At 38.8% G+C, this 25,445-nt stretch overlaps 2 protein-coding genes across 4 annotated transcripts in view; both read left to right on the top strand.

Annotated features, from left to right (window-relative positions):
* LOC118250902 (solute carrier family 12 member 7-like) overlaps nucleotides 1-1,105 on the top strand; it is a 79,703-nt gene extending 78,598 nt beyond the window's left edge. For both annotated transcript variants that reach the window (XM_035552487.2, XM_035552486.2), the window contains exon 24: nucleotides 154-1,105. In XM_035552487.2, the coding sequence (XP_035408380.1) occupies nucleotides 154-245 (92 nt within the window). In that variant the 3' untranslated portion in view covers nucleotides 246-1,105. The remainder of the gene's footprint in view (nucleotides 1-153) is intronic.
* A 3,682-nt stretch (nucleotides 1,106-4,787) lies between these two features.
* On the top strand, nucleotides 4,788-21,097 carry MLH1 (mutL homolog 1). Of its 2 annotated transcripts, XM_035552539.2 has the most exons (19): nucleotides 4,791-5,153; nucleotides 5,592-5,682; nucleotides 5,816-5,914; nucleotides 6,482-6,555; nucleotides 7,636-7,708; nucleotides 8,586-8,677; nucleotides 9,959-10,001; nucleotides 10,316-10,404; nucleotides 11,841-11,953; nucleotides 12,509-12,602; nucleotides 13,544-13,697; nucleotides 14,405-14,778; nucleotides 15,516-15,664; nucleotides 17,352-17,460; nucleotides 18,266-18,329; nucleotides 18,841-19,005; nucleotides 19,681-19,773; nucleotides 20,134-20,247; nucleotides 20,752-21,071. In XM_035552539.2, exons 1-19 carry the CDS (start codon nucleotides 4,843-4,845, stop codon nucleotides 20,917-20,919), a joined length of 2,469 nt encoding a protein of 822 aa, XP_035408432.2. In that variant the 5' UTR covers nucleotides 4,791-4,842; the 3' UTR covers nucleotides 20,920-21,071. The 2 variants fall into 2 exon arrangements, with proteins under 2 accessions (XP_050564890.1, XP_035408432.2); XM_050708933.1 differs by lacking the exon at nucleotides 19,681-19,773 and having other exon boundaries at nucleotides 4,788-5,153; nucleotides 20,752-21,097.
* Nucleotides 21,098-25,445: the final 4,348 nt, after the last annotated feature.

The following is a 25,445-nucleotide window of genomic DNA, read 5'->3' as shown; positions in this document are numbered from 1 at the left end:
GGTGGAAGTGCCCAAGCATAATTGGGCAGCAAAGGGAGAGACACAGGAAAGCTTCCTGATGAACTTGCTTTTTAGTTGTACACCAGACATCTTGGGTCATTAGTAGCTGTTTTGCTTCTTTTCTGTGATCTTTTTTACTTAATGATACTTCAGACATGGAGTTTTTGGAAGTACTGACAGAAGGTCTGGACAGAGTTCTCCTAGTCCGAGGCAGTGGACGTGAAGTGATCACCATTTATTCCTAACCTGTTTTTTTGTTTTGTTTTGTGATTCTTGGGGCAGGGGGCAAAATGTGCAACATTATTTGATGTAATTGGAGCAACTTCATTAAGAGCTCTAGCACATTGAAAACAATCTGCAAACTGAATCTTCTGGTGAGGTGTTCTGTTTTTTTTCTACTAAAATGTTATATTTAAATTATATTTTCAAAAGATATATGTTGAAAATATTTCTGTAGTGGATTAATAAATGCTGCATGGATTAGGATATTTATATATAGCATATTCTGATACGTGTTAATCTGTGGTGAAACAAAAAAAGAAATGGTAATGCTATTTTATTTTTAAACATAGCAGAAATGTAAGCAACTTTTGTTGTTCTTAGTCTCTGCTCTGCTTCTAAATAAAATTGAGAAGTTGGCTTCCTCACTTACAAAGATGCTGCTACGTTGCTCCTGTTGGGATTAGTTCAGGAAACTTAATTCAGAAATGTGTTTAAAAAACACTCAAATTAGGATGCTGTTAGGTATTTTAAAGCATCTCCCTGAGGTTCATGATTTGCCACGCTTGCTCTAAATAGTATTTTTCTATTCTATTTCAGGAAAGGTATGTATACTTCAAAAGTCTTCAGGTGACAGTAATAGTAAATTGTGCAATTTTTTTTCATGAGCTACACTATACTGCATAATTATACCAAACAGTCCAATTCATAGGAAGTCTATGATGCAGTATCGCCCGCCACTTGCTGGAAACAAACTTACAGCTATTAGTAAACCACAGCAAACTGATCAATGACTTGTATGTAGTCTCTTGTTTTCAAATCTGTGTATTTTGAGAAATGCTGTATGTACACACTGCTGTGAAAATAAAATCTGCTTTTCAGGAAAACAAAACCAAAAGAAACTGTGTTTTATTTGTACTAGTAGAACAAACAACTTAAGTGCTTGATAGAAGCAAAGTTTATGGTCAGAAATGTGCCTGTTATCAGTCATTGTTTACTTCCACAGTTCTAAAGACTCTTAAGATACCAAAATGATCCATGAGTAACTTCTGCCTTGTACCATGGCCCTACAAGTGCCTCTTGGTGTGTCCTGGAGGTGAGAGCCATCTGAAGTGCAACAGGTTGTTTTCCTGACTTGCTGTGCTCCCTGGTTGTCTAGGAGCGCCTAACGCTAACTCTAACCCCTAACCCTAACGCTAGGCTGAAGCCTGACCTTAACCCTAACCCTCATGTCTAACCCTAAACCTAACACTAAACCTAAACCTAACCGTAAACGCTAAACCTAACCCTAACAATAAATCTTAACCCAAGCTGCAAACCCTAAACCTAACCCTAACCTTAACACAAACCCAAACCCCTAACGCTAATCCTAACACTAACCCTAACATAATCCTAACCCTAAACCCTAACCCTAAGACTAACCCTAAACCCTAACCCTAGCCATGGCCCTAACTCTAGTCCTAAACCTAACCCTAGGCCGAGGCCTGACCCTAAGCCTAACCCTAAAGCCTAACCCTAAAACCTAACCCTAACCCTAAACCTAACACTAAATGTAAACCTAACCCTAAACACTAACCCTAACACTAATGGCCCTAAACCAAACCCTAACCCTAGGCCGAGGTCTGACCCTAACATTAACCCTAAAGCCTAACCCTAAAACCTAACCCTAAACCTAATGCTAAACCTAACTGTAAACGCTAACCCTAACACTAATGGCCCTAAACCTAACCCTAACAATAAACCTTAACTCAAATGCTAAACCCTAAAACTAACCCTAACCTTAACACTAACCCTAACCCTAAACGCTAACGCTAACATAACCCTAACCCTAAACCCTAACCCTAACTCTAATGGCCCTAACCCTGATGGCCCAAACACTAACCCTAACCTGAACCATAACCCTAATGGCCCTAATCCTAACCCTAACCCTAATAGCCCTAGCCCTAATGGCCCTAACTCTAGCCCTAACCTTAACCCCTAATGTCCCTAACCCTAACTGTAACCCTATGTTACCATGTTTTGTAGTATAGGTGTTGTGATAAAATCATTGCATGTCTGATTATGAACATTCTGGTAATTTAACAATAGAGAAATAATAATAAAAAAATAACAATAACAACAAATATTTAGCAAGATGAAAGTTCCAATGTTATAAAGTTTTAGTGCTGGTTAATATTTTTAATTGTTCCTTCAGCATCCCGTTCATTCTTTCAGTCAAGCCATCAGCTTGGGGATGGTAGGCAAATTGGAATATCCAATCTCTACCTAGCCATTGAGCCCTGTCTAGGATATTGTGTCCACTAAAGTGTGTTCCTTGGTCATGTATTTAGTGAGGAGGTCTGTATTAATGAGTTGTTCTAGTGCTTCAGTTGTGCTACGTTGATTGGCATATTTGGTGGGTTTAGTGAACAACCTTGACACTGTATCCACAGCAGTGAATATAGGTCACCACCCCCTTGATGGATGGGGGCCAATGTAACCCATATGCCAGCTATTCAAGGCCCAGTGACTAGATGCCTGTACACCTGTTTGCTATAACATAATTCCTGGAACCAGAGGATTACCTTCCAGGGCTGTGAATTTTTGGTAATTTTTTCTGAGAGTAACCATGTCTGGTACTGTAACTACAAGTGGGGGTTTGACTTTGGTCAGCTCTCTACATTCTCTACATTCTCCTAAAAGCAGTCATGGTTTCTTTTTCCTACTTGTTAAAGTGCCTGAACGGTCTGAGTAATTTCCTTCTGCCCCTCAGAATGCAATGCTCTTTTACAGTTGCCACCTTGGCAGGTGTGGGCAGCACAACTGGATCCCACTTTGGGAATTCACACAAAGCAGTTATAGACCGAATAGTAAATCCCCCTTGCGATGTCATGAAGCAGAAGTGACCATTTACTGTTTCAACAATTCATCCTGCTAACACATCAATACCCAAAATATATTCAACTGTTGCAGTTAACACCATTGTGGTAAATGGGGTGGTATTTCCTACTGTTAAAGTAATCTTAGCTTGGGGGCTGGCGGGGGGGAGGGTGGGAATTTCTGTGCTCTGTGTTGCGGCTTCTTTACCATTAATATCTCAGTGTAATACAGTAACGTCAGCTCCGGTAGTATCCACCAGAGCTAACACAGGTAAAATCCCTCCAGACTGACACTTTGTAGTTGAAGGAACACAGAGGTGTTGGTCCCCCTTGTGGTAAGAGGCTACAGTGTAGATAATTTGGGAGGAACCACTAGACCTTCCTTTCTGCTGTTTTGGCACTTGCCAGTTAGTGCCTTGCCTTGAGGTGGGGTGGAGGGGAATTATTATTATTTTTTTTTTGCATAGGCGCTAACTTTTGCCATTGGCGAAACAGTTCTGATGTTGTGATCCCATCTGATTGTGGGACACTGGCTTGCACAAGGTCATTCCACATATGTTTCCTTCTCACCTTTAACTCTTTTGGGATACAGGTGCATGTGATCTGCACCCTGCTGCCTGCCAGCTCCTGCTGCTCCTGCATTTCTGTGAGGGGTTGGGCTTCTACCACCTCCCTACTTTCTGAATCTGGCTCAAATTCAATCTTGGAGTCTGTTGACTCTCTCCAGATATTTCCATCCCATTCCCAGGACTACTGGCCTCCTTGCAAGGTAAGGTACCTTATAGCAAGACACAGCCAGTCCATGTTTCACACTCTTAACCCTCAACACCCAGAAAAAATGGCTTTGCTTCATGCTTCACATGTTTCTTGCAGGAACTGTGTCTTCTTCATGCCTTTGGCCAAGGCATGTGGTACCTTGTAAAACCCCTTGTTTGAAGTGAAACCTGTGATGGTGTACTGTCACCTGTGCTATGGGAACTAAAAGAATTAAAGCAGGTTCTTTAGGGATACTGAGTAGAATGTGGATGCCACTTAGTTGTGGTTATAATTAGAGTTGCATTATTAGATAGATTTTTTAGCAATCAGCATGGCTTTTTTATTACCTAAGATTTTTGATCACCTAGACACTCTGCCAGTTGGGTCAAATTCTTAATAATCATGATCTAGATTCAGAATACATGTAAAATTACATGAGTTACTCAATCCTCGGAGGAAAAAAGATGATGTTGGCAGTGCCCCTGGCCATGGGGGTCACAGGTTTTGCTGCCCAGCAGCAATTCTGACGTAAGTCCCACTAACAGCTGCTGGGTTTGACGGGCGGTATCTCAAATGCTGCTTTGCTCCCTTGCTTCGTAATGGGTGTCACCATATCTTAGGGACTCCATGCCCAGGGCTTTCACAGTGCTGGTGGGCACATGTGCTTTCAAAAATCATGCAGAGAGGTGGAAGGGGTGATTTGCAATCAGCCTGCCGGCAGATAGCAGCTGCGTGCTTCATGAAATGGCGTTGGTTATGCCAACCATATCACCGGGTGTCAGGAGCAGGGGGGACTGGTCTCAGTATACTCTGGATGTTTTTTTGATTTTTTTTTCTTTCTGTAAAGTGAAAACTGTTTTACTGATTGCTGTTAGCATGTTACAATTAACGATGACCCCAGACATGAAGACAGGGGAAGACGGACCCCCCCACCTCGCCAGCCCGTCACAACGAGGCCGGCCCCCAGCCCTCCGCCAATCGCCGCGCGGGGCGGGAGGGCGACCGAGTGATGGACACTTGCCTTACCCAATTGCGAGGCGCGCTGCCGCTTGGCGCGAACGGGCCGGGGCGCGCGGCTGTTTCCCTCCACCGTCGCAAGGCTCTGAGGCGGCCGCCATTTTCTCGCCTCCCCCCTCTGCTCGGCCGCGCCGCCCTCACCCCCCGGCCCCTTTGGCCTCGCAGCGGGCAGGGCCCCGCTCCTGTCGCGGCGGCGATGGCCGGCGTGATCCGGCGGCTGGATGAAACTGTGGTGAACCGCATCGCGGCCGGCGAGGTCATCCAGAGACCGGCGAATGCCATCAAAGAGATGATAGAGAACTGGTGAGGCGAGCTGTGGGGTTGGGGGTGCGAGGGCGCCGTGCGGTCGCTCTGAAGGGGAGGCCCATCTGGGTTCGAGCTGCAGCCTGGGCGCTGTGGCGAGCTGAGTGAGCCAGGACTGTGGAGGGCAGCAGCTGAGTGCAGTGCGCCCCGGGAGTGGGGGGAGAAGGGATTGTTCCGGGCCTAGGCACCCTCCTTGATCTCTGGACTTCCTGAAAGCGTGTCTGAATTGTGAATAGTGAGTTAGAATCATTTACGTCGCTGCTAGAAGAAAAAGGAAGAAGGTGGTAAATACTTGTTTGAAACAGAAGTTCCAATGTGACTGAAAACTAGAGTAGAAACATTTATCAGTTATATAAGAACAATTTAAAATTCTGCTTTCGTATAGTTATTTATTCTCTTGAATGGTTGTTCTGTACTATGCTTTCTTGCTTTCCACAGCTTGGATGCTAAATCTACAAGTATCCAGGTAGTAGTTAAAGAAGGTGGGCTGAAGCTCATCCAAGTCCAAGATAACGGCTGTGGTATCAGAGTGAGTATCAACAGCTCTGTGCTGATGTTTTGTATTACCTCTTAACACTTATTTTGATTTATAAATGTTTCTGATCTTGAAAAGTGTGGAAACAGAAAGTAGCTGTCATTATTTTCTTATCCCTGTTACATAGAAAGAAGATCTCAACATTGTATGTGAGAGATTTACTACGAGTAAACTACAAAAATTTGAAGACTTGTCTAGTATTTCTACATATGGTTTCAGGGGTGAGGTAAGCTCTTCAGCAAGGTTTTGAAATTGTTCATTGTTTATCGTTGTCCTTCTGTAGTGCAGAGCTTACATAATTGCTCATTCTCAAAACTTTATACAGAAGGTTCTGATTTCTGAGAGTCTGCCTTATGAATGTAGTTCAAAATATATTTCTTTGTCTTTTAAGAATATATGGATTCCTAGTGAGAGGTGTATATTCTTTTTGATTTCTGGAGTAAGAAGTTATTTAAGTAAAACAAGACCTGTCTTTTCAAGTGTTGCTTCAGGAACAAGGTTGCTTCAGGTGAAAGGCAATGGAAGATATGACTGGATGGTAAATCACTGATGACAGACTTTTTGCTAAATACAGTACTTAAAGACAAAAGAAGGTCCTGCATAAAGACTGGTTTTATAGGTACTGAAAGTCATTAAAGCTTTACTGACCCCAGCGACTTTTTTACAGGAGCTTTTATTAATTATTTGCAGGCAGTATATGAGAATTTTGTGGTGCTCTTTGAAGCTTGTACGATTCTTCAGCTATCAGTGACGTCTAGAGCAAGGTTTACAAAGGTGCTTTTTCTTTCTCTAGGCATTGGCTAGCATCAGTCATGTTGCCCATGTTACGGTAACAACTAAAACAGCTGATGCAAAGTGTGCATACAGGTATGCTAGTTATGATCCAAGTAACTTCTGCTGTAGATAATAACAAACAGATGCGTTTCATTTTCTTTTCAGTGCTCTTATTGGTGGGAATGGGGACACTGAATGAATACTTTGTTTCTAGGGCAGTTACAAACAGGGCCCAGAATATGAGAAAACCTAGTTTTGAATTATTTTTATTGCAGACTGTAAAGGTAGGCTTTACCTAAACAGTATAATTTAAATGTGCGTGGGGGAAATCTTAAAAGGAATTCTACTTCAGCAGCCAGTGTAGGGTTAACTTTTATCTTTCGCATTTAAGGATAAAATGATGTATGTACACAGTCAGCAAGTCTTGGAAATTTCATAAGTCTCTGAACACAGAAACATTTTGTGTTTCCTGATCCTATCCAAAAAGGGTTTTGAATATCCTCCTGAAGACTTGAGCTCTAAACGTAAGCAAAAATAAGCTCATTAGCGTCTCAGCTATTTTTATGAAAAAGAAGGGAAAAGGTTTACATCTTGACTTTTTTTTTCAAAAGACTGTATGATGATGGTCTTTATTAATTATGTAGGGTATGTAAGAGGTCAAAGGAAGTATGTCCTTAGGAAGTCATGCAGATGCAGAATTTCAGAAAGAACTAAATGGGTCAGAAATCTTTTATGGTCAAAATCCTGTTATTGGCCCAAAAGGAAACACATCTTATGTATAAAGTCAATAATTTATTATTAGTATAACTGAAGTGTGAAGTCTAGTGGAAGAATTATTATTAATGCAGGTCTAATTATTAAAGAAAGCTACAATAATCCTACTATTACAATATAATAATCCTACAATTATAGGAACAGTCTGGGTAGTACAATTTCAAAATGCATATTCTGTTATCTACTACATGTTCTCTGCTGTTACTCCCACTCTCCCGTGGCCCTGATGGGCCCTAAGGTCAATACAGTTAGTTTTCTGCTAGCAGAAAGGGAGAAGCTGCAGCCAATTCTCAGCAACCCAAGTTCTTTGCTGGGAGAAGTGTGGTGATGATGGGGTTTCTGTCTTCTTCCCCCCATTCCTGGCAGCTATCTGACAACTTATTTTTATTTTCTGCCTAGAGCTTCTTACAGTGATGGAAAAATTAAAGCCCCTCCAAAACCCTGTGCTGGAAACCAAGGGACGCAGATCACGGTAAGTTTTTTTGTATGTTATCCTGCTGTTCCCTGGTCTTTATATTTGCACCACCTATTGGTATGTGTTGCGTTGCAAGGGAAGAAGTGGGGTATATTACACAAAAAAGAGTGGAAAGTTGAGGAGTGGTATAGGCAGATCTTCAGTTGGTCTTGTGGTGAGATGATGGGACTGCAGATGTTAGCATGTAATCAGGATGAGACAGAAGGCTACGATAAAGAAAAGTGGGGAACTCAAAATGAGAAAGAGCATGTGTGTTGCAAAGTTTAGGGTGGGAAATAGAAGCCAGCCTGGCCAAAGAGTCTGCAGGTGTGTGCTTGCCTTGCAGTGGGAATATGCACCCTCCAGGCTTTGCGTGTGAATCAGCCGTAGATTTACGTTTGTGTTTTTATACAGGATAACATAAAGAGTAAACTTCAAAATTCTGCCTTTCTCACTATAGAAAAGAAAAATAACTTGCATATTGTTTCAGTAAATAGTGAAAATGAACAACTTAAGCTGCTGTTTTAATAACATTAATAGCCCTGATTGCAACAGCTGTTTTAAAGTTTATTTGTGGTTCATTATAACAATCTAATCAGGGAATCCATTGTTATCAGCAATGGAAGGAATATAATTTTCACTGAAAAGCAAGTACTTGTAGAGGTGGTGGTGTTTTTTTCAAAAAACTAATGTACCAAAATATTTAAAGCCATGTATTTCTCTAGAGTTTAAATTTGTTAGGTAGACCTAAGCAGGTAAGGAAAAAAATCAAATGCAGATTCTTCAGAAACTAAAATGTTCTCAGAAAATTTTGTAGTATATATTCAAAAATTATCTTAATTATATAGTGAGAGGAGACTTCTTAAATGTTTTTTAATTGTGATCATCTCTGTAGGTTGAAGATCTCTTTTACAATGTAAATACACGGAGGAAAGCTTTAAAAAATCCAAGTGAAGAGTATGCAAAAATACTAGAAGTTGTTGGCAGGTAAACTGAAATAAGAAACTCCAGTTTCTAGTGTCATGGAGAGCACTGTTTTGTTTGCTTGTTTTCAGAGGTATTGGCATATGCATGTATGGTATTTTTTGTGTTTTGTGTTTTTATTCCGCTTTTTTTTTTAAGCGTATGGTGTTGGATAACAGTTAACAGTCCACTTTGATAAAGAAAAAAACAGGAAACATAGTATATTCACTCCATGCCTCTTATTACCAAGAATCCCAGCAAACAAATGATGATAGACTTAAATGAGTGAACTGTCAATGAACTTGAGAAAAAAAGAATCAGTGTAAAAAATGCGTAAGAGTATTGAGATTTGGCTGAATAAGAAAAGGCGGAATGGCAATTTCACATATTTTTTTTAAACAACAACAGAAAACAAACAACAACAACTCAAAAAAAAAACACTACCAGATGTAACATTCCCTTACTGGGTCCCCCCCCCCACCCCCTTTTTTTTTTTTTTTTTGCATCTTTTGCCACGTGTGGAAGCTTTGCAAGTAGAATCTATTCAATTTAACCAAAAAAAACTGCTTTGTACTTCCAGTGAAAACAAAAGATAGCAAAGAGTAGCAAAAGTGTTAGCATGCTCCCTGAATGAGCTACTTAAAGTATCTTTACTGCCCAGGAAGACTTCAGCCAGGAGGTAAAGTGTCAGGTCCCAGTACTCTGGAATGGGCTGATCTGAAGCTACCAACTGTCCTGGTTACAGCAATCTAACCTCTGCGTTTTTACCGTTTTCATCTTGCAAGGTTCTTTCTCATGACTTAATGATTTCTTTAGAAGCTTAAGCCAAGGTTATGCAGCTGTAGTGTATCAAAACTCAGACCCACAGGCTGCTGAACTATCCAGGTAGGGGAGGTTAGATGGGCAAGCCAGCCACTTCTCAGATCTTTCTCCATATGAATTGAGAGTTAATTCTGTTATATTGAGTGAGCTTTGCTGTTCTTCTAGTTAAACCTATGTAATGAAACTGAACTAAGCAGGTCAATATGAGCTGCATTAGGTCTGGGTTGTTCTTTAGTTTTTTTTTTTTTTTTAGAAATATGCTAAGTTTATTCATATTTTTTTTTATATGATCACAGATGGGTTAAACAGAACACTTTTTATAGCTGTTAAGTCTACAAAAGCTCATTTTGGCTCAAATCACGTTACTGTATAGCAGGAAATACTTTTTTTGTTTGCCCATGTTACTAGCTGCTTTTCAACATTCATGTAGTGACATTTGATTCTTTTTCACATACCACAGTCTTATGCTTACCTGTTTTTCAGGTACGCCATCCATAACTCAGGTATCAGCTTTTCAGTTAAAAAGGTATGTGAAAAAAGTCCTTAACTTCACCATATATACACCTGGTCAAGTTTTTTTTTAAGCAACAGAACTTTTGTACAGAGCTGCATATGTTCTTCACTTTCAAAGATGGAGTATTAGCGTGAATAGGTCTGATGTGGGCTAACATCCTGCAGTCCTGTGCCATTTAACATGTTACTTTTCTGAATATTAATAAGGAAATAATAGAAAACATAATTACATTGTACTTTTTTGTTAGAATTATTATTGCTAAGTTGAATGTGTTTCTGAAACTTCAGACAGAACTGTGAACTGATTGATACTTCTGCTCTATTTAGCAAGGTGATACCGTGTCAGATGTTAGAACTTTAACAAATGCCTCAACAGTGGACAACATTAGGTCCATCTTTGGAAATGCTGTTAGCAGGTATGTTGGCGTTGAGTTTCGTTTTGACTTTCTAGCGAATCTCCTCCCACCTTCTCTTTTAAAGAACACAGGCTACGCAAACTTCTCCTGCCTTCAAGGTGAATTACATGGAAGTGTGGCTGTTGCAGTAATAAAAAGCTCTCCTTTGTATTGCAGACAGTGACTTCTCTTTTTTTTTTTTAAGTATATCAAAGAAAATAGGGAAGCTGTAAAATTACTCCTTCAATGTGCCGAAAGGGAACAACCTACTTGTAATTTTGTGTGCTAATCTGAAAAAGCAAACTGTACTTGTGTTCTTTATGAGTTCCTGTCCTCTTCCTACACCATGAAAATCTTACCTCTTCATACTGCAGTCTGTTTGATACATTTCGAAGTCTTCTCAATTTTTTTCTAAAATCTTAAGGTTTAATGTTTTGACGAAAGCTGTATCAGTTGAGGCTAAGTAAACCAGACAGAGAAGTTGGAAACAAAACTGGTCATCTATTCAGAATTTATCTGCCACTTTAGGAAAAAATCTCTTTATTAAATCTTCAGCTGAGAAGAACTCATAGCACAGACAAGTCGAATGAGGCTCTCTGAGGTCTCCCCATGAATACCAAGGTGCCAGTTTGATTTGGTTACTAAAATCAGAATTCACTTTTAAGGAATTTAACTTGTAATACATGGAAATACAGCACACTAGAGAGGCTGCTTAGTAATAAGATAGACAGTATTTCTATGCTATGCATTTTTTGTCTACTTCCAATGCTTGTTTGATACAGTTTTTCCTTTGTACAGTCCTGAATAAGTTGTCCATTTCGACATGTTTTGATCTTACTTTTTCAAGTGAAACCTATTTTACCCAATTTCAGATTGTGTTTAGTCTAGCTTATTTTGACTTAAAAGAGGAACTTGCATTAAATTGGCACTTGTGTATATAGAGAGGTCGAATGGGAAATAAAAAGCCCATAAGCCTTTCTTACGTGAGCTTCAGCAGCTAGCATAATACGCTGCTAGAAATGTATACTTATAAGCTACTAAAATGTAACTGGATTTCTCTAACTAATGTACCACGAAAAGTATAAAATCTGTTATGAAAATTGTTAATGCTATGTCAATACATGGCTATGATATTGTGATAGGTATTAAAAAGGTACTGTAGGTAGTTTTACAGACTCCAATCATACTGGATTACTGTTTTACATTAGGGAGAGATACGAGGGTGCAGAAAGAAACCAATGAAAGAAAGAAAATGCAGTTGGCACTTCGTTATTTTTTTTGTGGTTAGATAATTTTGTGGCTCAGCAAAGAATGTTGGAGCTCTCAAATCATACTGTAGTTTTCTGTAACTGTGGCATAAATAGAACATAGAACAGTGTGCTGCTACTTGTGAATACCGTTTGAAACTTGCATTAACAGGAGAAACTTTGTGTGTGTTTTTGTCGAACTGTCAATAGGGAATTGATAGAAGTGGGCTGTGAAGATGCAAATCTGGCCTTTAAAATGAAAGGCTACATCACGAATGCAAATTATTCTGTGAAGAAATCTATATTTTTACTCTTCATAAACCGTAAGTTTAAAAAAAGTTGTACAGTCATTGCTTCTTATGTAATAATCAGAACAAAACTTTCTGAAGAATTGCAAAAATCTTGTGAGTATAAAAATTCTTGAAAACATTGAAGAACAAATACTATAGTTAACAGTAGATCTTAAGGTGTTTTTCTACGTGTAATGTGGGTCAAGTTTTGCTCTGTAAGTACTGGAAAGCAGCTAAGACTGGGTCTAAACTGAAGGTTGTGAAATACCGAGGTTATGAGGGTGTCCTGCCCAGTAACACGGAGTGGTCTCTTCCTTCTTTAGCAACATGAGCGCAGGGTGCAATGAACCTTGACTGTATGAAATACCGAAAAGGTAGTCTGGTTATTTCAGTATTTGTGAAAAGTACTTCTAAATATAAAACACATACTAAGATGGTATTGCCTAAATCTGTATTTTACTTGGAGAGGCCTAGGGAAAAAGAGGGATAAAATGCGTGCCTTTTGAAAATATAAAGCATGAAGGTATTGCTCTGAAGGATTAGTTATTCTGTAGCATTTTTGGAAAATAGCATTTTGTTCTCTTTCAGATCGACTGGTAGAGTCAACAGCTTTGCGGAAGGCCATAGAGACTGTGTATGCTGCTTACTTGCCAAAAAGTACGCATCCATTCCTATACTTAAGGTAAAGTAATGGGAAAAAGGAGCCTTTTGCTACTATCTTAGAGGATGGAGCTAGGGTGAGTAGGTTTAGAAGGTCATTTGTGTTCCTGATGGTAGTGCTAAGTATTGTACTGAGGTAGGTTATTGCTAGACAGGAGATAATTCACCATGCATCTTCAATGTTACAAAAAAAAAGTACAAACAATTAAAGACAGGCTTTAATTTTCAGAAGCAGTGAACTTTGTCCTTTGACATTATGCTCTTTGCTTAGGAAAATGAGTTATACTAGGAATACAGCAGTGCATTTAAGACCACTCAGATAATTTTCCAAACGCCACTGATATTTTTTTCTTGCTAGGAATTATATTTGTATCTCTCTTCGTAATAGTTACTGTTCTTCTTGGTATGCTAGTGTAACAAAAAAGTGAATTGCATGCTGCTTACTGGAAGTAATTATTTACAAAGAATAGCTAAAACCAGACTGTTCTTTTAAAAGTTGGACAGTATGAAAAATTTAAGAACTAAGCAACTAAATGGTAAGCAACTAAATCTTGTCATTCAGCAGTGAAACTTAATGATATCCAGCGCTTTCTAAGAATAAAGTTCTTGCATTGCAGTGTTTGGGGTCATTGATAATGACAGGGCATCAAAAACTAACTCATGAGACACTGTGAGTAAAAGCTATTTCTAAAAATGGTTTTTAGTAGTACAGTGGAGAGGTTGATTTAAGCTTACCTGTGCAAGCTGACTTTGAGTTCAGAATAGGGTTCTTCAGAGTAATTATTTTTTTAATATACCAAACAAATCTGACTGTAGTGAAACTTTAGTAGGTTTTGGGACTATTATTGGCTTCTTTGAGTGTAGTAATTTGCCCCAGGTCTTACAAACTTTATACTGAGCCAATGTGTGCTCTCTGCCATCCAGGGAAAATTTTAGGTTAACTTCCTTTAAAATCTTTTCCAGCCTGGAAATAGCTCCCAAGAATGTAGATGTGAATGTGCACCCTACAAAACACGAGGTCCACTTCCTTCATGAAGACAGCATTCTAGAGCGTGTGCAGCAACACATAGAGAACAAGTTACTGGGCTCTAATTCCTCAAGGATGTACTTCACTCAGGTGAGAATACATGTTTCAAGTAGCCATAGCTCTGCGCTATTTTAACAGTAGTGGGTGTGTTTACCTTCTTCAGAAGTACAAGCTAGGCAGTGATGGATAGTCATCACTGTTACACTGGTAGCGTGAGATCTTTGCTCTGTTCCAGGGATGGATCTGCTTTAATATACCAACGTTAACAATGAGGCAGTGAACTTACTGGAGAAGTGCATGGAAATGTTTAAAATAATTTTCTGTCAAGTATCTGTTCAATCTTCTTGATTTTTACAAGTATATTATCCTTCACATGCACTAAACTTTTTATTCTGCCCTTTTTTATAGGAAAGATGTGTGAGGAAATTGTTCGTTCTGTGTATTTGGTGACCCTTCGGATTTAACATAACCAGAAAAGTAGCAGGAAAAAACCTCCCTAAGTTCTTTTAATGTATAGCATAGTATGCTAACTGTAATCTTCTAAAAGGTTTTTATGTTTTTAAAACTTAACCTTCCCTTGTCTCAAATACAAACTAATGATTTCAGTAATTGCCAAGATGGTGACGCTCATATTATGCAGAAAGCCACTGCAAAGCTGGTGGCCTGTTTAAGCAACTGACATGGTGTCTGTGGGGTTTGGAAGTTACCTTTGAACAGTAAGGTGCTGTGAGAAGCGTGATTGGTCTCTGCTTTTACTTACTTACTGTTGATGTCTCCTTCCCCATATCTGAATGAAGACGTTGCTTCCAGGGGCTGAATGTTCTTCCAGTGAGGTGGTAAAATCAGCAGCAAACCTTTCCGCGGCCACAAAAGGAAGCAGTGATAAAATCTATGCACACCAGATGGTCCGCACTGATGCCCGAGAGCAGAAACTGGATGCTTTCCTTCAGCCAGTGAACAATCCCCTAAGTACAGGCCCTGCTGAAGGGACAGTGGGGGTTAATGCAGCACCTCCGGAGGGTCCTGCCAGGCTGCAGGATGCTGAAATGGAAGATGTCAGTGATTTTGAAATAGCTGATATCCTTGAAGCGGCTGAGGTTCAGCAGGACATGGCAATGCCTGGAGAGCTGAGTAAGAGTAGACGCTTGTCTCCCGAGAAAGTACTTCCTCGGTAAGTCTCGTCTTTCCAGAGGTCTTGCAGTCCTACCTGTTTATTTCATGGCTTTGCCTTGAATTTGGAGGGTTTTCTGATACCTTTGGACTTGTTTTTTTCAGAAGGAAAACTTTTTCTAGAATAACTTCTCATGGTATTTTAATGAGAAATTCAGCTTAATCTGTGAACTGTAACTTACATAACTCGCGATAAATTTTCTAACTGGAATGGGATTTCTGTGCATGCTGGAAGGCAGGAACCTATAAAAATAATGATGACCTTGACTTTACTTGAGAAAGGTAATAGTGGTCCTCCTCAATTTGGAGGACACCATTTTGTGGTATGACTGAAAGGTAGAAACTACATCACTGAATTTTGCAGACGTTACCCTAGTGAAGATAGAAGCACTGTCATCTTCTGTAGCCCCTGCATGAAGCTGTTATGAGAGGCCAGAGAAGTGTGTGTGGGGGCATCATTAGAAATGTCAACATTTGTAATGTGTCCTTTAGAGCCCATTGGCTTGTTGCTTAACAGACATCCAATATGACCAATACTAAAGTCTTAAATTCGTTATGAATTATCTTTTTCTAACAAATTATGCATAGGAGGTAAAATAAAAACAGTGGAAGCTTTGGGAAACTTCCTGCATTTCCTTTTTTTAACGTAGAATGTGTGAATGCAGCAGACCATCTGTTTGTGTTTTGCTTCAGTGAGAGGAGGATAGAACATAATTCCTTTTTGTTTCTGTATTGCAGAAAGAGACCCCGGGAAGACACTGACATAGAAATGGAAAAAGATGTTTCCAGAAAGGAGATGACTGCTGCCTGCACCCCTAAAAGAAGAATTATCAATTTGACCAGTGTGTTGACTCTTCGGGAGGAAATTAGCAGCCGGGTGCATGAAAGTAAGCAGGTGGCTTTGATTCTTAGGCTTATTTCACCAACTAAGTACGACTGCTTGGACTACTGAGGGGAAGAAAGTTAGCAACACAGTGAGCTGACTGGGGCATGTTTTTAACTGAGCTTTTGACGAACAAAATTGTTAAATGTCAAGGGTCAAACTCTGAACAGTCTGCTACTAAAAGCATGAGACATACTGGGAAAACTTATTAAAAACTAGCATATCTTGTTAGTAGGCAAACGCTTCATTCTAAATAGCTTGTAAACTCTAACTTGCACCATAAGTAATACCAAAAAAATCACAGCTTGAAAAGCTATGGTATTTTGAAATTTTCAAACAAATATCTGTTAATAGCTATTGAAAATTTTGCTTACTTGCATGATTACAAAATATTCACAAGAAAAACTTTATGGGACAGGCCTGATGGTCATATTTTCTTATTTACTGCTTTTGCTAGTCATTTTTATTTGGATCTGTCCCACTTATGGGAGGAGTTCAAAAAAGACTGGTGAAATACTCTTTCTTTGGAGAAAAGGTGAAATGTTTGCAGTTCTTCCTAGGGTTGTTTCTTCTTTGCTCTTTCAGTTGCTTTAAGAGTCATATTGAGTCATATTCCAGTAATATTCAACTGGTCTAAATGTTAGGAACCTTGTGTTTTTTTGTCATAGTTGAATTGTGAATCTGGGGAAAAGCTCCACAGCTAAAATGGCTAGACTAACAGACTTCTGAAATAAATAACTCTTTAAAAATCTTTAAAAAAACTTCTAAAGATCAAGGTTTCTAGTAAGCGTGTACTGACACTTTACCGGTGCTATAGAATAAGTTCTGCAGTAGGCTGGTAATTCTAAGCTCGTAATTCCATATTAGGCTGTTGCGATTTAAATACTGAAATCAGGTAGTTATTCCTGTGCCATGAAATATTCAAAAATGCCCTAAAGTACACAGCACAACTTGTGCAGCTGCTTGAGGTTCTCATCTTCACATATGTAAGAAACACCTACAAGAGACCGGTGTAAGAAATGCTCTTCTTGTCACCTTTTCCATCAGAATACAATATTGCAATGGAATTTGCTTAGTGTAATGCTTTGTACATGCTGTGATGGCAGTGTCGAGCTCCTATAATGATGAAGCTGTTTCTGAGGGCTGTAGTGACTTTTGGCAGAGTGCATAAAATGAACATGGAATCTGGACTCTGCACTTTTATTTCTTCAAATAAAAGAGGCTGGAAACTTATAGAAGGAAGATGACACTGACTACAGGCCTAATCTACTGCACTGCCAGAACCTAGTCTGGTACTATGAGATTTTGTTGCAAATTTGTTTTGCATATACAGTTTTCTTTGAAATAAGTCTATGCTCCTTTACTAGTCTCCTGTGGCTGGAAACAACTTCAGAAAGTCAGGTTGTTCAAATCAAATGGAGAGATTTTTCTTAACAGTTAAACTGCGTGTGAATTTTTATAAACTATCTCACTTATGCTTTAATATATTATGAATATATACATATACAAAGAAATGATATACACATACTACCAACCCCAATTTATTTTAAAGTGTTAATTAGAAACTGTAGTGCAGTAGTAGTTGAACAGTAGCCAGACTTTAGATAGTCACAAATCACTCAACTGACTAAATTAGGGCAGAGTTGCACACAGAACATTAACCTTTTTTTTACTTTTTCCCCTTGTTTCAGGTCTTCAGGAAATGCTACGTGATCACTCATTTGTTGGCTGTGTCAGCCCTCAGTGGGCTCTGGTGCAATATCAGACAAAACTGTATCTTCTCAATACAACAAAACTCAGGTAAAGAAGCTGTCACACTTGCTGGCAGTTCAAATAATTACCTGTTACCAAGCTCATTAGAGGGAAGAAGGAAATGATAGAAAATTATTTTTAATTATGGTCTGTCCAAAAAATCATGAGGCTGACGATTAAGCAGCCTGTTCAAAACAGTAGAAACACGTCTGGACTGCTTGTGAAAAGCTGCACAAGCTCAGTGTAATCTTAAATGCCAGCTACTGCATTTTGTGCTCACAGACTGGAGTAAGGGAAAGAAATTTTACTTGCTTTATGCTTGTCTACAGCAACTACTCATTACATACAGTGAAAAGATGAGTGAGCAGAGGCTTTAGAAAAGTCAGTGACTCAATCTACTTGGGTAAAGAGAAGCTGCAGGATGTGATGGTAACATAAAGCTTTGCACCTGAGATCTTACTGGGCCAGACACAAGTATATTCTCTTATTTGTTACAAAATTTGAGATGGACTTGTATCAGTGTCCAAGTTCCTGTGTATTTCTTGCAGCACAGCAAAGGATTAAAGACCATGAAATAAAAGGGATCTGGGAATAAACTGATAGCAGCTCCATGCTTATGTAACAGCTCTGCATCAGTGTTGGTGATGTCAGGAACTAAGAAACAATTGTAAGCATCTAGAGAGGGTGTATGAATCTTAAACTGTTGAGTTAAAAGTAAGATCTTCATTAATATGAAAGGATATGGTCACTTATTGTTTCCAAGATGACCTTTACTTTTCCCCTTTTCATTATGGTACCTTGGAGATGCATGATCATGTCTGTGTAACTAATTTTTTTTTTTACTTCAATTTAGCCAAGAACTCTTCTACCAGATACTTATTTATGACTTTGCAAACTTTGGAGTCTTAAGGCTCTCTGTAAGTATAATTTTACATTATTTTATATAAAAAATGCTTATCTACAGTGAGGCTGTCCTTTCAGATAATGTATATGTTTATCGGTTCGATTTTGCGCCCTGTAAGCGTGATACTCCATTGCCTTCACAGTAATACAAAATAGCAAACACCTTGAGTCATTTTGTAGCTACAGCTGTTGTGATCCTGGGGGCTTGTTGCTAGTGTTGCTTCTGACTACTCACCCAGCTTTGCTATTGCTTGTTACATTTGGACAAAATTATAATACACAATCTACCTTTATTAGAAAGTATAGAATGCTAGTGCTTATCCTGTAAATATCAACACTTAGCAAGATCGTGGGCTGCAGAGACTTGTATCAGAAATCAACTTACCCTTAAATTGCTTCATTAGCAGAACTGTCTGCTCTGCATCCCAAAAGCTGTATAGTAAAGTTAAATTGTTTGTAAAGGAAAAAGCTACAGCCTTTCATGGTGGGATCACTAACAACATTTTCTGCTTCCTCCATTTTTAGGAGGCAGCTCCTTTATATGAGCTTGCAATGCTTGCTTTAGAGGACCCTGAGAGTGGCTGGACAGAAGAAGATGGCCCAAAAGAAGGTCTTGCTGAGTACATAGTTGAGTTTCTGAAAAAGAAGGCTGAAATGCTGAAAGACTATTTCTCTCTTGAAATTGACGAGGTAGATGACTGCTACTATTGCTCTTTGTTCTAAATGGTGCTACATTTTGGTAACTGATAACCACAACAGTTTGCTTGCTGTACTTACTAAGAGCCAACTCCTGTAAGGTTTAGGTGGTTTACCCTTTTCATTTAAAAAAAAAAAAGCTCAGGATGTACGCTGCTTTTAGAGGGGGACTATGCAAAGCTTAATTAATTAGTTATCAAATGAGTCATCTCTTCACTAACTAGTCTGCATGTCTCCTGTCCAGCAAGGTGTGTGGCTTAACCAACTCTGATCTACAGGATCACATTTGCTGTTCATGGTTCTTGTTTTGTGCACTCCTATTTCATACAAAACTGAACATCTTCAGCAGGTGCCATAACTCGGGCACCTCACCGGAGTTCTCAGAAATGGGACTGGTATAGTCAAGGGTTAGAGGTGGAGGAGAAAGCTGAGTTGAAGTCTCCTTGCGGTAAAAGGTCAAAATTCAGGCAGTGTAAGTTAAATACCACCACTGACCTTCTTCCTGTAATGTCTGCCTAAAATCAGGCGTTAAAACCTTTTAACTTCAGCTGCCCTTAAGGCTCAGCAAGTTCAGTAAAAATCAGTCCTACAACACGTAACAGTTTTGGCTCATTTACTGCAAGAAAGAACAATTCTTTTTCTTACTGAAGCAGCAGTATTGCCTTGCAGGAAGGAAATCTTATTGGCTTGCCACTTCTGATAGATAATTACATTCCCCTGTTGGAAGGACTACCTATGTTTATCCTTCGTCTGGCCACAGAGGTATGTGTTCTTCAACAATTCATTCACCAATGAATTTTTTCCACTTAGGAAATACTGAAATGAATCAAATTCCTTATCAGAAGCTGCAAAGGAGAGGCTGGAGTTGATTAACTGTACTGTTACATACTCCAGACACTTTTGCTGTGGTTACTGATTAGTTGTACTTCACCTCTGTATTTGTAGCTGCTAATTGAATGTTTTGATTTGAATGCCTCCAGTTCTTCCCCTTTTTGTTCAGTGCCTCCACCTTACCAACACAAAAATGGTCAAAATATTATGACTTTTCCATCTTAGGAATTTTTGTTAAGTCTCTGGCTGCTTATTCAGGCTCTATTAAATAATTTCTCTTTCTTGAAACAGGTAAACTGGGATGAAGAAAAGGAGTGCTTTGAAAGCCTGAGTAAAGAACTCTCTCTGTTTTACTCCATTAGAAAGCAATATTTAATAGATGAAATCACCCTGACCCACTCCCAGGTACTGTAATATGCAACTACTTAAACGAGCAGAGTTAAGACTTGAATTCCCTCAACTAGACTTGTAATACCAACTCTCCTTTCAACAAAGTAAATCGAGTAGCAGTGCAGCAAGACTCTGAATGAAAGAGTGGGGCTTGAGGTTTTCTGAAGTATGTCTCCTGACAGAACCTTTTAACAGCAGGCAGGCTGTGCACTGTACTTAATATTGCAACAGGCCTTGGAGTTTGGGATGTCTTTTTTTAACTTGTTCATCTGAAATAGATTTCTATAGAGGGATTCATATAAACATAAGCAGACTGTATTTTAAGTACCTGCTTAATCATTCAGTTAAGCTAGCTCATTCTGCAAGTGGCACAACTCAAAACAGACTTTGCAGAACTTAAGAGTTCATTCTGTACAGTTAACTTTAACGCTAGTGGAATTTTACTCTGTAGTCTGATAAAGTTGAAATGCTCTCCTTCAGTAAAAGTTTCAGCTTGTTTCTACTTTTTCTGTATTTCAGAATGAGGATTCTGACTCTGCTTCACCACCATGGAAATGGACTGTGGAACACGTTGTTTATAAAGCTTTTAGGACTTACCTTTTACCTCCTAAACACTTCACAGATGATGGCAACATCTTGCAGCTTGCTAACTTGTCTGACCTGTATAAAGTTTTTGAGAGATGTTGAACAAGTAGTTATTTGTATAGACTTGTACACATGTTGTTTTCTATTTTATTTAATAGATAATAAAATCTCAGCTGAGGGAGGAAGGTGTTTAATGTTATACTAATATGATAGCAAACCTATTTTCCTTCAAATTAAAGAATAAAGAAATATTTTGACTAAAACATTTCAGTTAAATCCTCACTCATGGTTTCAGTGTCAATATTAAACAATCCAGCAATAGAATATAATAGAGATGAATCAAGTTAAGTGATCTTGAAAAAACAAATGAGCTTGAGTTAAAGTATGAGGCAGGTACTGTCAAACAAGTCACGCAAACATACATGGAATGCACTTAGGTTAATTTTTTAGTACTGGATGAGCTGTTGTGTTTCAGATCCCCTGCTTGAAATAAGGGGGATCATGTGCCATTTTAACCAAGGAATCTGAAAATGGAAGCAGGATGCCTATGACAGGTAACAAATAAGTTTGCACCTATGAAATCCCTTTCAAAGAAGAATTGCAGTTGTCAGGCTGAGTGCAGGCTCCAGGGTGACAAGAAGCTATTCTTCCTGCTTAGGTAGGAAAAAAAATGCTTATGCTTTAATTTGACCTCTGACTTTTCCAGAGTCCAGCAGGATGGTCTTATGGATGATCGTACGGAAGGTGGTTTGAAAAACAAACTGAACTAAAAGATGTGCCCCTTGCCATATGCCAAAAAAAAGTTTTTTAGCAGATGTTTTGTACATAGTCCAAAATATCACTTTTATCTGCAGAATACACCAGAAATATAACTACTAAAACTGATGGTTTCACAAAGTGAATAAAGAATTAACAGCACAATGATCTCTCTGCTCACCAACCTATTCTAGCATCCTGTTCACTGAGTAGGCATAGGGAGATTTGTTACTTCCAGCAATATTTCTCAAATAGGGAGAGTAATTTTTTTCCCCAAATCTAAGAGCTACCTATCATCCAACCTCCATTGCAGATGAAACTGCTTTTTCTATAGTTCAGAACTTTAAGCAACTATTAACTGGAGACACCTTGTCTCCTTAACAGGAGAAAAATGCAGGATGTATTTTGCAGTGCTGATTGCAATAACTCAATCAAAACATTCCCAAGCCTGTTATGGATTACAAAATGAGAACCAAATAACAGTACCACTTTCACTAACAGTTCGTTGGGGGTTCTTATTTTTTTTCCCTTTAGTTTCTTCACTGAAATCTGCCTCTTTAAACAACACTCATTCCAAACCTCATTTTCAAGCCCCTCCCCCCAAAAAAAACTAATTTAATTACAAACAGCACACAGCCACATTTGCTGCCTTTACAACAGTTCAGATTCACCTTTTCAAATTAGAAAAGGTCAGTGCGATCTTTCTTGCCTGCTTTTTTAAATTGTTCAGATCATCTCAATTACCCACAACTTGCAGAAAAACAATTATATGAAAACACACCTCCAGGCCTGACATACATTAGTTTAGTTAAAATGCACACCACGCTCAACTCCGTATTTTACTTATTAGCTCATTGTTTTTCTGAGCACAGCTCACATCAACAAAAATGTCAACTTTTGAGAAATCTACCATGACAGCCAGTATCGTACTGTCCCTGAATAATTTCATTTGTGCTACAAACAAAAGCAAGTAACATTTTCTAGGAACAGCTGGTACAAAAGGTTTCTGGGGACATCTTTGGGGTTGGCTGAGGCGAAATCCTTGGAAAAGCAGGGTGGAACAACTGAGCTTTTTGTGGATCTCACGAGGGATGCAGGTAGGTTTGGGAGGGATAAGTTTATGAACAAAATGATTTCAGATCAAGTATTTTAACTTTTACATACCACAACTGATGCAGTTTAGGTTTCCAGGAGATAAAACCTCTCATGGCAGCAACCAAAACTAGCAGATTGCCAAGGAAATTACTCCGTCTGGCACAACTACTATCCATGTATAAAAACAGAACATCTCAATTCAACATACAGACTGGGAACCTCAACTATATACCACAGGAAAAAAATATGCTGGCTTAGGAAAGCTTTGCAAAATCCTTACCTTGAGATTGCTACATAGTTATTCACGTGTCTGATATAAGAAAAATACCCTCCCCCCCCCCCCAAAAAAAAATCCATTACTGCTGCATATGGCTTGTTTTACTTCACAGCTGGTATTTTTAACCCATCCCCCTTTTCTAATTTTTCCCCAAGTATTAAAGTGCATCTTAAACTGCAGGGGGAAGCATGCACTGAGAATAAGGTTACATTTCTTGGATTTCAAGATGAATTCCATACTGCAAATTGAGGAAGGTGTTAAAGAAGTCACACATCTAGATATCTAGATACAGGTTATTTATAACAATGGAACTGCTAGCTAGCCCAGATGCATTCTTCTCTTTGAGTTTAATATTTGATTAGGAACATTTCAACACTTTGAAGTTCCAACTTCTGATTGTTTCTTCTAACGAGTTATTCTTACCTGTATCCTTTGAAACAGATCTTGAATGTTCTAAGTCACGCAACCAATAGAATGAAAAAGTTAGGACCAACTCAACAGTCACATCGGAGAATTTTAGAAACAGCACACTGAAGCCAATTTAACTACCTACTGCCTTCAAGGCATAATGATCTTCCATGTGAAGGAAGATGGGATACGTCGTTTTTAGTCATACACATTTGCAGAACCATTATTTGGAGAAAAAAGGTGATGTTTTTAATTGTTAAAGCTTGGTCGCAACCTAAAGTGAAATAAGATAGGTGTGAAGATATTCTCAAATAATGTGCTTAAATGTAGCTACAGAAGTATTACAGAGCAGTGAAGTGCATACATCTGCGTTAACATGCGAGGAACACGGTGGTACCTACTATTTGCTGTGCAGATTGCTATCTGCATGCTCATGGTATCACAAAAACTAATGGCTTTACAAAGATAGTGACAAAACTTACAATCCCCTTTTGGAAGAAACTAGGTGTTACTGAAAATGTTTTTGATCAACAAAAAATTTGATTGGTTAACACTTAAAATTTGTATTTGAAAAAAACACATTTTATACCTACACACCTATATGCAACAATTGATTAAAGCTTCCCTTTTCTACAGTTTGCAAAGGCTCAACCCGCTTCCAGTTTCCTCCTTGAACTGGCATAACACCCACCACCAGACAGGAGCAGGAACTAAATTATTTTAGAAAGCTCCTTGTGTCCTTTTGATACCACATACGCAACTGTCAAATAAATGCCGTTCTGCTAAGCACTAATACTGCATCCCTACATGCAGCCAAAACAGCACTGTGAACACATTCTGTACAAAAACTATGCAACCCAGAATCCCCATTAGCCCTCAAGAAACAAAGGACTGGTATGTGCTGATTTATCTGCTGATAAAGCAAAAAAATATCAGTGCATTACCTGCGTTTCACATTTTTATTTTAGAAACTGAACATATCCATTAAAAAAGAAAATGCACAGAGTTAAAAAAAAGTAAACATAAGACTAATGACAAATTCTCAAAAACATAAAATAATTTTACCTAGTGAGTCCCAATTGTTAAATATACTTCCACCATAGAGAAGTTTTACTTCATTATATTACCAGTCTCTTGATTAGGTACACAAAGACAACACTTTCCAGTAATTACCTAGTCATTAGAAGATCAACTTCAGGAATCACTGAATAATACATCATGGACAAATATTTTCATACCACCCGGGAGGTAATCTAATATACATATGTCACAAGGTACATCTTTGTGAGGTATTACAGTACATAGGAACCATTCCCTTTGCTTTCTAAGGAATAAATTCTTCAGCAGCTCCACCAGCAAATCAACTACAGACTCCGCTGCCACAGCTTCCAAATCCCATCAACTTTTTTCAGGGATTTTCTTTCTGTAACAGATGACACAAATCAAGATTAAGATCAGTCAAGACAACAGTTACTGAAGACAGGGAGGCTCAAAAGAAGAAGCTGCCCGCTACTCCAAATGGGCACTAGACAATTTCAAATCAGAAGCTTCAGCTGCTCAAGAATATTTAATATCTTCTCTAGCTTGAGCATTGCCATTTGTGGCAAAATGAAAGCATACGTCAAAATAATTCTGAAAGAAAATTAATTTCCAAAATAGAGAAATCATCTCTCATTTAGCCAAAGTGCACTACACAAATCTTAAGACACGGCTGGTATTATGCAACCCACTTGTATTTTTAAACAGACTGTGGAAGGGAAATATCAGAAGTCGTTCTGTCCATGCAATCTTCCACATTCATGTATTTGTCCTAGACCTAAACACTTCCAACACCTCCCGCATTCTCATCTCCAGAGAAATTTCTCTCCTCCCTTCCAAACAAGGGCCTTTTACACTTCCAGTCCATCACTTTCCTTCCAGGAAGCAAGAGAAGAAATGTTGGAGGAGTTTCATTCCAAAAAACCTTTCATCCCTTTTTCACTGTATGTTGGAACAGGTACCTTGGCCCCCTGGGACTGGGCGTTAACTCAGAAGTCAAAGGCAGAAGAGCCTCAAAGATGAACTCCTAAGAATTAGCTCACCGTTCAAATTA

The sequence above is a fragment of the Cygnus atratus genome, chromosome 2 (assembly GCF_013377495.2).
Source record: "Cygnus atratus isolate AKBS03 ecotype Queensland, Australia chromosome 2, CAtr_DNAZoo_HiC_assembly, whole genome shotgun sequence".
Classification (NCBI taxonomy): Eukaryota; Metazoa; Chordata; class Aves; order Anseriformes; family Anatidae; genus Cygnus; species Cygnus atratus.
The sequence above is the reverse complement of the archived record's forward strand: the minus strand, read 5'-3'. Positions and strand labels throughout refer to the sequence as shown.

Excerpts from the sequence above, each read along its gene's own strand:
- MLH1 (XM_035552539.2), top strand. The coding sequence starts at position 4,843 with ATGGACACTTGCCTTACCCAATTGCGAGGCGCGCTGCCGCTTGGCGCG. Across the intron at positions 19,006-19,680 it reads TCTCTCTTGAAATTGACGAG|GAAGGAAATCTTATTGGCTT; the intron begins GTAGATGACTGC and ends ATTGCCTTGCAG. Across the intron at positions 19,774-20,133 it reads TCCTTCGTCTGGCCACAGAG|GTAAACTGGGATGAAGAAAA; the intron begins GTATGTGTTCTT and ends TTCTTGAAACAG.